Source organism: Micrasema longulum, unplaced genomic scaffold (genome assembly GCF_059751315.1).
Source record: "Micrasema longulum isolate JH-2025_06_02 unplaced genomic scaffold, ASM5975131v1 h1tg000243l, whole genome shotgun sequence".
NCBI classification, from domain to species: Eukaryota; Metazoa; Arthropoda; class Insecta; order Trichoptera; family Brachycentridae; genus Micrasema; species Micrasema longulum.
In genome coordinates, this window is record NW_028277448.1 from 616,681 (window position 1) to 632,547 (window position 15,867).

General features: G+C 35.5%; 1 protein-coding gene across 3 annotated transcripts in view; it reads right to left on the reverse strand.

Annotated features, from left to right (window-relative positions):
• Window positions 1–15,867, reverse strand: part of LOC148283395 (protein bunched, class 1/class 3/D/E isoforms-like) — a 55,641-nt gene that overhangs the window by 18,568 nt on the left and 21,206 nt on the right. For 2 of the 3 annotated variants that reach the window (XM_088223612.1, XM_088223613.1), the window contains exon 2: window positions 3,992–4,043. In XM_088223612.1, coding sequence (XP_088079738.1) covers window positions 3,992–4,043 — 52 coding nt within the window. Of the gene's footprint in view, window positions 1–3,991; window positions 4,044–10,896; window positions 11,274–15,867 lie in introns of those variants that run through there. The other variant, XM_088223611.1, reaches the window with a different exon arrangement.

A 15,867-nucleotide genomic window follows, 5' to 3' on the forward strand; every position in this document is an offset into this window, starting at 1 on the left:
TAAAGTAACTTTGATCCAACCACTCTTTAAAAACTTTGAAGTCAATATATTTGAATGAGATATCATTATAAACTTTACGTATTACATTACATATTTTATTTATACGAAATATTCCCAATCAGCAAAAGTGCTGGTATGAGGGGATATTATATATAACACAATAGTTTAAATAAAAAGTCGATGAAACAACATAACATATCACTCTTCACACGGGCTGTAAGAACTGTTTTATTTAGGTATTTTTTAAGTACGTATATGTTTTGTATATTTTTTAGGTCATTAGAAAGTGAATTGTAAAAATTTATTGCTGTATACAAAGAACTGTTTCTTTTTCTGTTGGTCCTAAGTTGTTCGCAAGTTAAATTATTTGATGCTCTTGTATTTATTTTATGTATGTTGTAGTTAAAATTTAATTTAATATTTGTTTTTATTTTATTCTTTTCTATCTTATATATCATTTAAATTTTTTCTGGGTATATTAATTTCTCTAGATTGAGCATTTTTGTTATTCTATATAATTCTATTGGCCACTTAATTAACATCATTCCAAGTTTTTTCATTAAAAATCATTACGGTATCATCGGCGTAAGAAATGACTTCGCCCTTGAGTGGCAAATTAAACATTAAATGAACATAGATTATAAATGATATTGGACTTAAAATAGTACCTTGGGGGATGCCAAAGCAGGGAGAAGCTGAATCGCTCTATGTTTTACGTATCCCGCTGTACTGGATTCTATTTTTTGAGAATTCTTATAGCCACACAAGAATCGTTCCCCCAATCCCATAAAATTTCAAACTGTTTATCAATCGGACGTGTGATACAATGTCAAAAGCTTTTCTTAAATCCACAAATATAGCAAGTACCTTATCACATAATCATATATTATTGACGTAAATTTAGCTAAAGCCATACTGACTACTACTAAGTATGTTATTTGCTTTGAGATAGATTAAAAAAATGTTTTATGACAACTTTTTCAAAAAAGTTGGCAATATTTGAGACTTAAAGATGGATTGTTTTGATGGCAGACTCCGAACAAGCAATACAATAAGATTTTTTTAAAAATATTTTGTCCACCATTTTTTAAAAGGAGCTAAATTATATTGTAATGGTATTTGTTACAACCAATCGTCAAGTTTCCACAAACCAAGTTTTCTAAAATTTCCATTGAAAACGAACGTAAAAAGTTCTTCGTGATCTCCGGTCAGATATATTGAGATTACTATTGTTTTTTTATAGTGATGTATTGACCATATCATAGGTGTCATTTTTATATTTTAAACATTATCCTAAATGTTTTAATAGCATAATACTGTTAACTGATTCTTTAAAGCGTCTCCTCGACATAATATATTCAGAATTATCCCGAGACAGTTAAAAAGTAAAATGTTCATATAGAGGGGGTTCAAAGCAAAAACGCCACAGTTATGATAACTGTTCTCGGGAAAACCGACACGCCGTAGGTATAACCAAGCACGCATAGTAAAATGAATAGTTTTTTCGCTACTAGTTTTGTTGGTTTTCCCAAAAACGGTGATCATAGACAGTGGTGATTTTGATTTTAACACCCTCATACATGTTAGATTTCATATGTATATAGTAACGTGCAAATAGTAAAATTAATAACAAATAATTAGTCAAATTATTGAAATGTAAATACAGCCGGCCTCGTGGCGCAATGGTCAGCGCGTTTGCCTGCAATTCAAAAGGTCTCGGGTTCGATTCCCAGCATGGCTGATATAAAATATTTATTTAAAAGGGTGTTCTCACACAATAATATTTCACAGTCCCTGGACTGGTACCTGGAGCGTAAGACGGATCATCTTACCTTCATGTAACGAAAATGACGGCGACTGGTATACTAATGCAGTGCCATATGCATTATTAGGTGCGGAAAGGGAATTATGAAAAATGATCTTTTCATCTTTAATACGATAAAAAATTACAGAATATCTGATATTGTTATTTACAATATATAGGTTTAGGCACATAATAAAATTGATAAGGATACGTAAGTGACAAAAAGAAGGTAAAAATATATTTATGAAATTAAAAAATAATTTGGAGGAAAATTTAAAAATAAAATACATGTTGGAAAAATCATCGCACATAAATGAGGAACAGAATAGTAAAAAGTTTGTGCATTATTGTCACGACCTAATTAACTAAATCGTATCAAACCTACGACAAAAATGTACGCATGTTCATTTGCTATAAAAAGTGTGTAGGTATTGGTAAATTTTTCGTAATAAATTGTTAACAAAACTACTTCGTAAACATCTCGATGTTTAGCTTTGTAATACACGAGAGAACGATTATTTGAGCTCAGAGAATTGATTCCCTTCGCCTATTTCTATTCAGTAATGCCGAAATAACTTCATATATTAAATTGATAATAATAACAACTAACTAATTTAATATTTAACGTGTAAAAGTACATTTAACACAATTCATTTAACAATAAAGTCCACAATATTCCGGCCATGAACTCCATCCGACGTTGCACTTATTCTACTAGGCACATCTCCAGCCTTTTAAGATGTAAAATAAATATAAAAATATATGCACCATTTTAACATTATGTTATATTATTGAAACAGGAAAAATATTATTTATAATTCAATAGCGGACAGGCGCCGCCATTAATGACTCTCGTCTATATGGAATTGTTAATCAAATTTGGATTTGCCTGGCGTAATTATCCCAACTATTTGATTGCGGCGAGCTTTTATTTATTTTTTAATACGAACAAAAATGAGATACAAAGTAATGGTATAGCGATTTAATGTTCACGAGTTTTGTTTAGAGGAAGGGGTAATTACTTCGCCATTAGGCGGTACGTGGTACACATTTGGTAATGTGGTACTTAGTAACCGATTTGCGTTGCCAGTCTTAAGAGGAAGCACGCTGAATGGTTCGGTTCACTCAGGTGTTGACGGAGAAACAATATCACCACCGAATCAATATTATGTTTGATGATCCGCACAAATCAACGCTATCTGTATTTCTCTTCTTCGGCTTACAGAATATTCGTCAGCCAAAAAATTATTTTAGTGATTTCACACTTACGGATTGCGAGGACAGATACGGTGAGAACAAAAAATCTGCTCAGAACATCAGAGATGAAAGTACCAAGGGCAATAGCAGGGAAAACCCTAAGGGACAGAATCCGGAATCAAGAAATAAGACGGACTTGCATCCGAGACAGTACGGTGGAGCAGAACAAGGAGGAGATTCTAGAGAGATCAGAATGGACAGCTCCAGAATCCCCTATACCGTGGCCCATTAAATCCCAGCCGGTCGCCGTCTGCTTGGAAGACCACCAAAAAGATGGAAGGACAGCTGCAACTCGGCATCCTAGGAATCACCCTCCAGCCGATAACACATCAACCGATCCAAATAGAGAAGTAGAAGAAGAAAGATTGCGCAGATAGGGTATAGTCTAAGCTTATACCCGAGTTGCATAGTTTACCCGCACTGTGGCAATAGATGTTCTGCAAGACATCGGACAATACGGTAGATAATATTGAAAAAAAATCTGTCGTCAATCTTCTGTCATCAAAATGTAATAACCTTGATTTTTGATTAAAATGAAAAAATATGATATCATATAAGATGATACACTACTATAATAAATATGCACATCTCCCCTCCCTTCCTTATCCTCTCTTCGCCTGTCCTAATCCTGCCCCATTTAGAGATTTTTGTGTGTATAAACAACATATGTTTTATATTTTCATCACTAACTTCGTACAAATTGCGGAAATCTGTTGTTGGTTCTGAGTTTATACAATATATCCGTTGTTTACTATAAATATATATGTAGAACTGTTACACCCAAATAAAATAACTTGAAGAAAAATTACACGCAAGTATTATTAAAAATTACACGTACCTACATTCTTATGTTTCGAATTTCAATAATAAGTTTAAGTGGGATATATTCAGTTATACATGGGGATAAGATAATCGAATATTCGTGCTTACCATGGCTTGCTCGATCTTATTGTCAATGGCGACTGCACTGGCACCAGAAGCGCTGAAACAAAAACCAAAATATTAATCATAAACGTAATAAACATCTTCTACAAATAATACCATTTAAACTACTTTTTATCGTTGACAAATCGGAATACACACCATAAACTAGAGTAATACAAAGTGAGACAGCGAAAAATTCTAGACAAAAATGGAGAATATTCTGGAGAAAATAGAGAAACGCAATGCGCATTTTTAAAAAGTAGATATTTATGCATTTTATCTCTTTTATACCTACTATTTATTATTAATAAACAACAAATTGTTAAAGCCCATTGTACATAATGATATCAATGAAGAGTATCGAGTAGACCGTCTCAAAAGTTTTCGGTGGTTTAAAAAATCCTCAAAGCCTGAATGAATAACTAACGTTACGGAAAACAATATAGTGAAGCAATTAATTTTTGAACGTCAATTAGCATAATATTAGGTGTTATGTTACTGTCAATAAAAACGAATAATCATCAAACATGAGCTACGAGTTTAATTACGTAAGCACGTATTTGGGGAAAAATACTACCTATTTACATTATCGGACAAAAACATATAAGAAAGCTTTACCTGAAATATTGTAAGCTCAATAAAAACATTATTTGGCTTTGAAGCACTTCTCGAATTTAAATTTATCAAATTTCCACACATAGATTTATTTGTTTAAGGAGAAACATGAGAACGCGTTTTTATTATTTTATTTATTTATAAGTTACTTAAAGTCTACTTTACACATAATTATAAACATCGATACCGATATTTTTTATTTATTTCTTATTTTATAAAACCCGGTTGTATTAAATAATGTTATGTATTTATTAAGATAGTTGTAAAAAAAAACTTACTATTATAACAAATAGTTATAACTATAGCAGTATTATAAGGTCCAGTCATGTTATGTCTCATCATACCTGATTGAGTTTCATCACGTGCGTTTTCAGGTTGATTTTAAATTTGTCTCCAGCGTAATTTGTCAAGTAGTGACGGTAAGTCACTGCAGTGTTTAAATCCACCGTATAGTATTTTTGACTGTCTTACTTACGGTAGTGTTGTTGTAGTCTGGTATTATATTTGTGCACCTCAGCATTTTTGGTTAATGTGGTCATCGTCCTGTATATTTCCCATTGCAATTTCGTGCAGAATATTAAGCGTCCCAATTTTCGTCAGTATTTTACGCAAGCTGGTCGGTCTGTTTTTTCGTACAGTTCAGTCGTAGGGGTCAGGTAGGGAAAGTTGGGTGTTAGTTTTTTTTTTGTTGTCTTTGTATCATAAATTATATTATCTTTGTACATAAAATTAATATTTAGGATAGCGATAAATTGATTGCCAGTTGCCATGAAAACGACTTAGGTTTAGCTGGCGTTTAAGACGGGTTGTAGTCCCTCGGGTAGTGTCGTCGACTCAAGATCAGGATGTCCGAAGTTTGAAACCCACTCTATCACAACTTGTTCACCATTGCACCCTTTTCTTACACAATTGTTTGCGACTAAAAGAAAATGGACCCGAAATTGAAATATTTGGATAATTCATAAAAAATTCAGATATTCATTTTTTTAATAATCTGACGAAAATTATTTTTGGCGTGATTTTTCGCTAAAATATATTCATAAAAATGCGATCTGTGTTAACATCGTAAACTTTGGTCAAATTAATATTAATTTTGGTCTCCGGAGTATAATATTTAGATAATTATTTTTATTTAAATAATAATTTCACAGGATCGTCCAATAAGTCAATCATATAAAATGATCGAAAGCGAACATGTTTAGTTTAAAAATAGTCAAAGTGTTAGACTAAATTTATATTCTAACAACGAAAACTGAAGACATTTATAGCCCATTAAGCGGGAGGTCACATCTTAATGGCTTCCCCGCAACTTGCGTTTGATCATAACCTTTATTTTATACTAACTTACTGAGCCAAAACCAGTTTCACAAGTTAGTAATAAAGGTTTTCGCAACTATATTTTGTATTTTATTTTAGGATGACTAAAAACAAAATCGAACGAGAAATCGCTTAATTGGTTCGTTATTTTGATAACGCGTAATATCCAGGCAAAGAAAATGTTCTCGTTCAGGATATATACATCATAGATTAGTAAATGAGTCAATAGGCCATAGCAACAACAGGAGAATGTCGGTGAAAGTGAGTACACGAAGTGCGTTCTGTAACTAGTGACTGAACGATGACCTACAAATATAAAGCGCGCAGCATCCAGAGTAGCGGAAAGCGAGTGCCGACTACCAACAATTATAGAGGGAGAGATTGCAATTATTGCTATTTTTACAAAAATTCAGCTGAAAATTAAATAAATAATACCTCATCCACCATAGTACCTATGCTCTAGCAGTTGCTATTATTACAATTCGTAGTGAATTCACGATGCAAATGGCGATTATTCCATCACTATTGTGTGGAACTGTCTCCAGTACAGTCGAGCTATTTATTTTCTCGAAATCGGGATGACTGGTATTCCGAATGCATTTACAGCGCGCTATAAAGCATATTTAGTACGTAAAAACGCGCTATACTGTGCTATAATTTCGTTCGGAATACCAGCCCAGGGTACTATCGGCTCCACACTACGCACTACTTCACAGCGGAACTCGCTCAGCCGAGAGAAAGTGATCAAATTACGCGAGGGTGACGAGCAAATCAGTTATGAGAAAAACGAATCGAGACGAACAAAGGAACTATCAAAATCGAATATTATTTTATTTGGAATTGGGAACTAACGTCTAACTTTATCAGCGCAAATTTTTTTTTATGACTATTTTAATAAACTACATTTAAAATATAAAATATTGATTGATTAATATCTGAATTACGAAAACATCGTGCCATTTTATTGGATAAAAAAAGGATGGAGTGTTTTATTGTATTTGAAATACAGAAGACAGGTGAAAATAGACGTAAGGTAAACAATTGTTTTGCATAATATTAAATCAGTCTCCCGAGCGAGGAACGTTGATAATGCGAAGTTAAAATTTATCTTCAATTTTATCTACAAAGAAAAATTAAGTGTTCTGTATATAAAATATAATATGTTTACAACTTTTTTCTAAACGTGTTCAATTACAGGTTACCGACGAAGATACGTTGAATTTTCATACAAATGTACCGATTTTCGTACATAAATATCGATGTTAGTTTATACTGTCTCGACATATACCGATGAAGATAAAGTTCAAAATCGCGGCGCTGGAGTTGTTAATGGCTGTTTTAAATACCAAGAGTCTTCAATGTGCTCCATAAATAAACCTCAGAAGAAACAAATAGTCATTCTGGTCAAAAAGGACCATAATATAAGACTTGGTTATCTTTTTTACATTTTTCTGTTTACATTTTCTTATTGATTGACGCAAAAGTTTCCTACAGTATTAATTCCAGAAAATGTTCATAGGAAATTAATTAAGAATTATTTCAACGTAAAAGAAGAGAACGATTTGCATACTACTGCAGTTAATTTTACGATTTCTACCGTACAATTTTGCGTATATTTATGTGTGGTGTACAATACATACTCTAAACATCATAGTAATCTCACGATATAAGCCGTTCCTATAACATACAGGGCCTTACTTATAAACTTGGTATAAAGTTACGCCTAGGCATAGTTGTAAAATACGGATGGAAATACCATCCTTATAACAGTGGTAGAATAAGTATGGTATTAACATCCTTATTCTACCACTATGCCTAGGCGTAACTTTATATTAGGTTTATAAGTAAGGCTCTTAATAATAGTACTATAGTAGTTTGTACAACTGTTTTAGCGCCGTAATTCAAAAATGGAATCTCACAACGTTGTCTTCATTCAAGGAGATCCCAGCAGAATGCTCGTCGGAGGTTTTCCTGTAATTCGAATTATTTCATACCAAAAACACGTACGACTTTTGCTCATAGAAATTTCTCTTTTGTGCCCCAAGAGTGTTCAATATCCTGGATGAACATATTAATTTCTCCAAAACGAAAGCCATTTTCGGAAAAAGTATTTGAAAAGACACTGATAGAATTTTATACTATTAAGCGTGTTGTCCAGATGTTTATGTAATATTTTTTATTTGTAGTATTCTTTAATATGCATGCTTCCACTTTTCATTATGTTGTATTCCTCAGAGCAATAATTCTCTAGAGAAGACCTTAAGCTCTATTGCATAGAACAAAAGCGTTCCAAATTGTTGGTTTGGTTTTTAGTTTAACAAACGTACAATGGGCGGTTTCGGTTGGCGCTAGCAATAATTATCAAGTACCTACGGCCCGCTGTGTCGCTGTAATCTGTAGCTAACTTCATGGTTAATAATCGTAGATAAAGTTTTTCTCCGCATGGGCGACTCTATTATGCTGTTACTGTAAGTTGTATCCCAACTCAACACAGGGCTCTTGGCCTCACAGAGTTAGAGATGCGTTATTTTTTTATGTAATATATGTATTTGTATAAATAAGTAAAAAGTACTGTTAACCAATAATTCAAAATTACAGTAAATTCGTTTTTGAGAATATTTATCGCATGCTTTGGATAAAGCCAGTGGGAAAATAAACATGGTTATTCTACGAGTAAAGTCATCTTACTATCTTACTACGTTTATGCACCTAAACCTACGCACATTTCGAAGCCGAATACGTATTAAATTCTAATGTATCGACCTGGTTTCAGAAACAAGAGTTAGAATTGCGCACAAGGCTAAAATTATTTGCAGCAATTATAGATAGTTAAATGACATGGTAACAGAACGTCATTTTGCATTATTCTAATAAGTACATCAATCTGAATTTTAATGACAATACATTTCGTTATAAATTAAATTAGTAGAAACATAACATTTAAAAATGCGTATGTTTTGTCAACTACATTCTAACAATCTATAGATACCTAAAAGTGTTATTGGTTAGAGTTTACTTTATTAAAAATCGACGCCCAATAAAATAGTTTCATGTCCACTTATGTGGACTGGTCTATTTCACCAGAAAATTACATATTTCAAAAATAATATGAGTAATTTTATTATATGTTATGAGAGTATTTTATTTTTGCAGGTGGCAGGTTAGATTCTACATTAATTACGGCCATACGTAATAGGCACCCCAAACAATATTTCGATTTAATTTAAAGAAAAAGCACAATATTAAAAATGTTTTCGGTAGGTCCAAATTTTTCTTGACGGGATTCAATACAAGAATTTTTTAAACAAATATTAGGCTGTTGAGAATACGGAGGTCGAGACATTTACAGAGCTTATGAACTGTCATTGGCTGGGTTAAGAGATCAATCCAGAATTTGTCTACAAAGATTTGGACAAACCAAATTTTTTTAGTAAAAATTATCTGATTGAAATAATTAAGGGTAATAAAAAAATGAGAGTTAACACTCTCGCTGGTGTGTAGCTTGGAAACGAATCCAATATAAAGATTTCACGTATTAGTAAAGTTTCTGTGGTAGACATTTTTTTTAAACTTACATTATAGGCACATTCTTTCTTTGTATGGGAATGATTGCTAAAAAATCTGAAAAGGATAAAAAATCTCTTCACAAAGAATATTACGCAACGGAGGGGGAAACCCAACAAGCTTCGCAATGGGTTTTTCTTTCTCGTAAAAAAAAAACGGATTGATTTGCAAAATTGGGTAAATAGTGTGGTTATCAACATCCATACTAATATTCAAAATGCAAGAGCGTGTTTTTTTTTGTGTTTCCTTGAGGTCTCAACGGAACGACCGATTGTTTTTTTTTTTGCATAAGGATATATGGAGGTGAGAAGTAAAAAAGGATACTTATGTTATACGAATAAAAAAAAACTATAATGAAAAAAATATATAATATATCAACAATGATCAACATTATTTGAAAATGAGTCGGCGGTAAGATGAGATGTCAAAAACAATCAATTTGGAATCAATTCTTTAAATGTCAATAATTGACTTGTTTAGTTAGGTTTTAGTTTTGTAGCAGAATTTTGGAGTTGTGAACAAAATAACGATGCTGCGTCGCCATAGCTAACAGATCGTCGTAAAATTTTAAAGCGATAGTCGGAGGACCGGCAATCTATACAAGATACTCTCGAAAAAATGTATTATTCCATAGAAAAAATTATTATAGATCAACGACAAAACTAATTAGTTATTCCCTAATACCATGCGAGCGAAGCAGCGGGTAAAAGCTAGTAATATATATGTCGCTGCTGATATAATTGCCTACTTTCCTGTTGTATTATTTACAAGTGATTCGTGCACGACATATATTTCGTAATTTAATTCTTATGTATTTGTGTACATAATAGATAAAATGTACTGTTCATGAAATTTTTGTGGACATTTTGTCAAAAGTTTATCCGAATGTGATTTCTGAAATTAAGTTTAAACAAATAATAGAGTAAACATGGGTTAGAAGTTGGAAAAAGACACTGGTAATAGCAACAAAAAATGTTTTCACGATAATTCCTTTCTTACGCGAATTATAATTCGCTCAAGAAATGGTACAGCTTTCACTGATGAAAAGTTGGCAATACATGAAAAGCGGAATTCGATCGAAGTGATATCGATTTTCACGACACGGAGAGTGTAAAACGATCGTGTCTGTGTTGTGGATCTATACCTACGCCAACACCTGAGTCTACGTGGCCAAGTATCGGGCCATGGTGATAGTGATGGGCGATGACACGATTATCCCACACGTGCCGGATATAAACGGAGATATTCACAAACTTCATCTCGGAGTGAGATGCTGGAAACGAAAGAACGTACGTATCGACGCGAGGCGAAAATACACGTCGGGTCAGTCGCTCGGGCGAACCGTGGCGTGACAGGTGAAGGGCGCAGCGCGCCGGGCGGAGTACTAACAGAATGGGACCAAAACGGTTACTTACAGCGGGTAAAAATAGTCTATGTACTTGATGACCACCTCCCGCAGGAGGTCTTGCTTGTTCATTATGGAAGGGTAGTGGATGTTCATCAGCTTGGCCTGCATCTCGCCGTGGGGAATGGCCTCGGCCAGCCGAAGAGAATCGATACAAACACTCGAGCGGACTGCAATGGCCGCGTGCATTGGCGAGGGGGGGCGCCGCGTGGGGTACGGACGGGGTAGATGCGGCGAGGGGCACACGCACCTTAATAACTAACACTTTGCACGAGTGACGCCACACACGACAGATTAATCGGGAGGAAGAACGGGTCTGCGATGGGATAATAATACGAGCGCGCGCTGGGTAGCGTGCTCCTCGCTCCAGTGGCGGCGCGCGACTGTGCGGCGGCCGGGAGGCGCGGGGGGTGGGGGGCTGCGCGCGCACTCCCCTGCCCCCCGACGGCGGCCGCCGCTGGCCGCTGCCCGCGCCGCGCTCCCCCGAGCCGCGCCAGTGTAGCCATACAAGGAAACTGATTTTACTATTACCCAATGCAATGTTCAGTTGCACAATTATTATTGTGTTTACCTACTTACTGCACATAAATGGGCTAAGTAAAGGATTGTTTTATTACCGATACTATATTATTATGATTACAAACTTTTGATGCTCCGCGACTGATGCAGATTATTGTTATATTTATATATTCAAATGTAAATATAACAATTTGAGATAAAGATTGAAAAATGACACTTGTAATCGAAATAAAATCAATTATTGACTCCGGGATATTTTTTACCTGACAACGAAGGAGTGGGCCTAAACTCGAGCGATTAAAGATAAGCGTTGAAATATTAAGAACGATGATAATATTTTACTATCATTCCGAAGATAGGTCCTACGCGTAAAATTTGAAATGATAAAATAAAATAACGTTCTGCTTTCTTTTGTATGCAAAAAAATATATCAGGTCTTCATTATTAATTATTGCTACACGACAGGGATAATAATATTAAGTATACGGTCGAATGTTGATGTCATCGAGAAAGAGAAAAAAGTTTCAAGAAAGATATTACAAAAAACTAGTTGAGTGGGAAGGAATTACGTAACGTTAGCTATTATAAGAACATTGTACTTTTTGGACAATTTGAACATAAAAGTATTAATATGTAGATCGAAAATAAAATTATGACTGTATTATTTTGTGAAGTTTCTATTCACTAAAAACTCGAAGAACCTGACCACATTTTGTGTATGACCTAGACAAGAAATAAGTTGCCGGCTAAAAGGACAACACATTCGTGAGATAAAGGTCATAGACCTATAGCAGTACTCGTACCTGGATACTGAAGAGTTGAAGACCGCGCTAACTCGGCTAGTGCCGTATGTAGTACCCAGTACCCACCGAAAGTAAATCGTTCGTCCTAACTAAAAATGGTAGAAAACGTGTCAGTCGATAAAAATTAGGCATACGAAAAAAATAGGATAAGCGACACACGATATTGAATAATAACAAGATAATGTTTATTTTATGTAAATGAAAGGTGCTCATGTCGGAAACTTGGAAGTCTGAAGGTTCGCTGTGAAGTATTTACATACGTTTAAACGGCTTGGATGGCAAACTTTTGTCAAAAACAGGTAAAACTACATTGTAAATATTTTCAAAACTATACAAATTTCGTGACATTATTCAGCCATTTTCATTTTCCGAGTAGAAATAACAAAAGTCGAAACATGAAAACTAAATAAACAAACTTTATATTTATAGTTTTTCGGTTGGCAGGAAAAATATTTCCATTGTGTTCGATAACACAAGTATGAAATATTTTAAATATTTCAATTGACAAATAATCATATTTGAATGTGAGACGGAGTCTGACTATAGACTGGATTCATACGAAAGCCTTATTAAAAAATATTAATCTGTGCAGATTACAGTGCAACCATTACAGTGCACTATTCACGCGGTTGCTCTTAATGGTGAGAGGATATTAAGTTGTTTATTACAAAAACACCAATTTCATACATATTAAGAGCTTATAAAATAATACCTCGTAGCTGGATAAGTTGATTGATTAAAATAGCTTTTTTTATGTTTTCATAATTATCGTAGTTGCAAATTCAATAAATTAGTCTGCATAGTAAGTTAAACAACTGACATATTTTTCTAGTCATTTGGCAATAATTCATTAACATAATCCTCTCTTGAGCAAACACGTCGCACGAAAATACACTTGAAACGTGGAAAAAAAATGTTCGTGAATTTCTGTTGTAAATAATATACGATTTATAAGCAAAATTATACAATAACAAAGTCGGATCCGGTGAAACATGTACGTGTCAGACGGCGATGGACTATTACAGCAACAAACTGGTCTAACAAATTACCTAGATTTTGTGTTTACTCGCTCTAAAGTTTTCAATAAATACTATCATCGATAATCGACTAAAACACGTATTTTTGGAATGCGCGTTAATAACACAAAAATAGGAATTATATCATATTTTTTTTTTTTTTTTAAATAAATATTTGCGTTCTTATGGTTTAACCAAATATTTAATTTTGAGGGCCATTTTCAACGAGTTCTAAATAACTCACTATTAGAAAATAGGAATCGAGTTGGGGTATAATGGGATTCGAACCACGGATCTTTGGTCCGTGAGTCCGAGACCCTAGCCACAGGACCACAACCCGATTCTTAAAAATTGATCCGTTTAGTAGAAAGTAGATAATAATAGTCACTAACTGGCCCCAAGTATTCCGGCGATTGGCGAAACGGTCAGAGGTAGCGGGAGGGCGACCTTCGTCGACTGGCTGTGCGGGGGGCGGCGGCAACACACTCCCGTGACTGGAGGATCTCTTCAGCATGGAGCTCGTTTCGTCCGTCTCCATTTTGTCCTTTCTCTTGTTCCGGCCAGACGGCTTCGGAGGCTTAGTAGAAACGTTCTTATTGCTTCTCTTCATCGACGCCGAGGATCCCGGGGCGAGAGCGGCATTTAGCAAATTCTCCCGGCCGCGGATGCTCGTGATGTGTAGAATGTTGAGCGCGGGCTGTGACAAGCTCTTCACTCCGCCCATGGAGGACAGCCTGGTGGAGTTCGACTGGAAGTTGTCGGTGTCTTCTTCGGTATCGGCATTGCTGATGGCCTCCGAGGACGGAGAAGTGCGTTCCTTCTTGATCTGGGCGTTAATAGTGGCGAACTGAACGAGACTCGGCGTGGAGCCGCGTCGGTGCACCGCGAGGGTTAAGGAAGGCGGCAGAGGATATCGCTCCATGGCTCGAGACGACGCGCGTGATCGCGTAACAAACGGTCACTATGAGAGAGATATCGTGATTTGAAGATATATAGGTAAAACCGCACGACGTTAATGACAGAATACACAAAAACGAGAATTTCGAAATAGCGTTCGTATGGAGTGTTTGGCAACTGTCACGCGAGTGAGACGCGTACCGCCACACGCCGGAGAAGGTGACGATGTTCGGAAGAATGGTTCGGTGAATCGGCCGCTGATTTATCCGACGCTATTTGAGAACGAACGACTCACTGAAAAAACGGATAGATCGCATCGTCAAAAACGTCCGTGACAAACAATAAATCGAAATCAATTGATTTACACGAGCGCGGCATGTGCGCCGCGACGGTAATTTGGCCACTTAAGAATCGGTAACGAAGATGCGTCGTTCTGAATATTTTAAAATTAACTACGCGTCTGCAAGTCTTTACTCGAGTATCGATAGATAAAGGAATGAGTGAACACGACGTCGTCCTCGGCTCGCAGAAACAATTAAATAGCCTTCGTTCGTATCCGCCTTCAGTAATATGGATGTCGGGTGATTCAAGTGTCGGGTTACAACTCGCGTCAGCATGCTAGGAAACGCACACCGGCCCGGCTACAGCCTCCAGTACCTCTACTGAAGCCAAGACCGAGGGCACAACTGTCCACCGCCACTGTCCACTCGGCTGCCTGCTGACCCGATGAAAGCGGCGGAGCTTATCGAGTGGCCGTCGCCTAGACAACTATCTCGTCTAACACATGCAACTAATGTTGCAGAAACTGAACCAATATATCGATTAGAGCGGTGATAGTATTATGAACCCTAGAATTATTACAAATCGATTTCGTGATAAGGCTTATCTTCGAAGAAGTCAAAATTCATAAACATAGATAGGTGAATAATTATCTGTGGTAGGTAAATACTCAATATACTCATATCTATGTATATTATTAGTAATCAGCTCTTATGAAATTATCGAATACCAACACATAATATAGCACCTATAGTGTAGGATGGTACTAGTACCCCTAGGTGTAGGTAGGTAGTAGCACACAATATATATTTTTTATTTAAATCGCTGAAATATGCACGGAATATTCCGTGGAGTTGTTTGTATTATTATTGGATTTTATTATCCGACTCTCAATACGATCTATGGATTTTTTTTTAAATGTAAGAAACATATATATTTATGTGCGCAAGAAAAAAATACCTATTAGCAAGTAACAAATAAAAAAAAATTATTTTGCACTTCCTATCCATATAGCATCCAAGTAGGAGAGATGAGGTGCTACTCAAATGTTACAATTATTTTCAAAGTTTTTCATGGCCACCGGCGCAATACTTTCCTATTTACAATTATTATACTATGTGTACAATTTATTATCATATCAATGACGCATCTCCATAGCTTTCTTTTTTTTATTTTTGTCATGCTAACGATGTCCGTGAACATTTTCTACGCAAAAAGGTTTGCTTAAATTACATTGTCCGCGGCGTAATAGAACCAGGATCCTGGATATGTGTTTTCGACTCAATTACTACTCTTAGGTAAAAATCCCGGAAAAGATAATCGAGTAGAAATAATTCTGCCTCGTAGTGTAGTGGATGGCGCGTTCGCCCACTATGTTCGAGGTCCTGGATTTGATTCCTGACAGGGTGGATGTAAAGGTTTTAAAGTGGTTCAACAATGTAATATTTAATTATTCCTAGAGTGGCA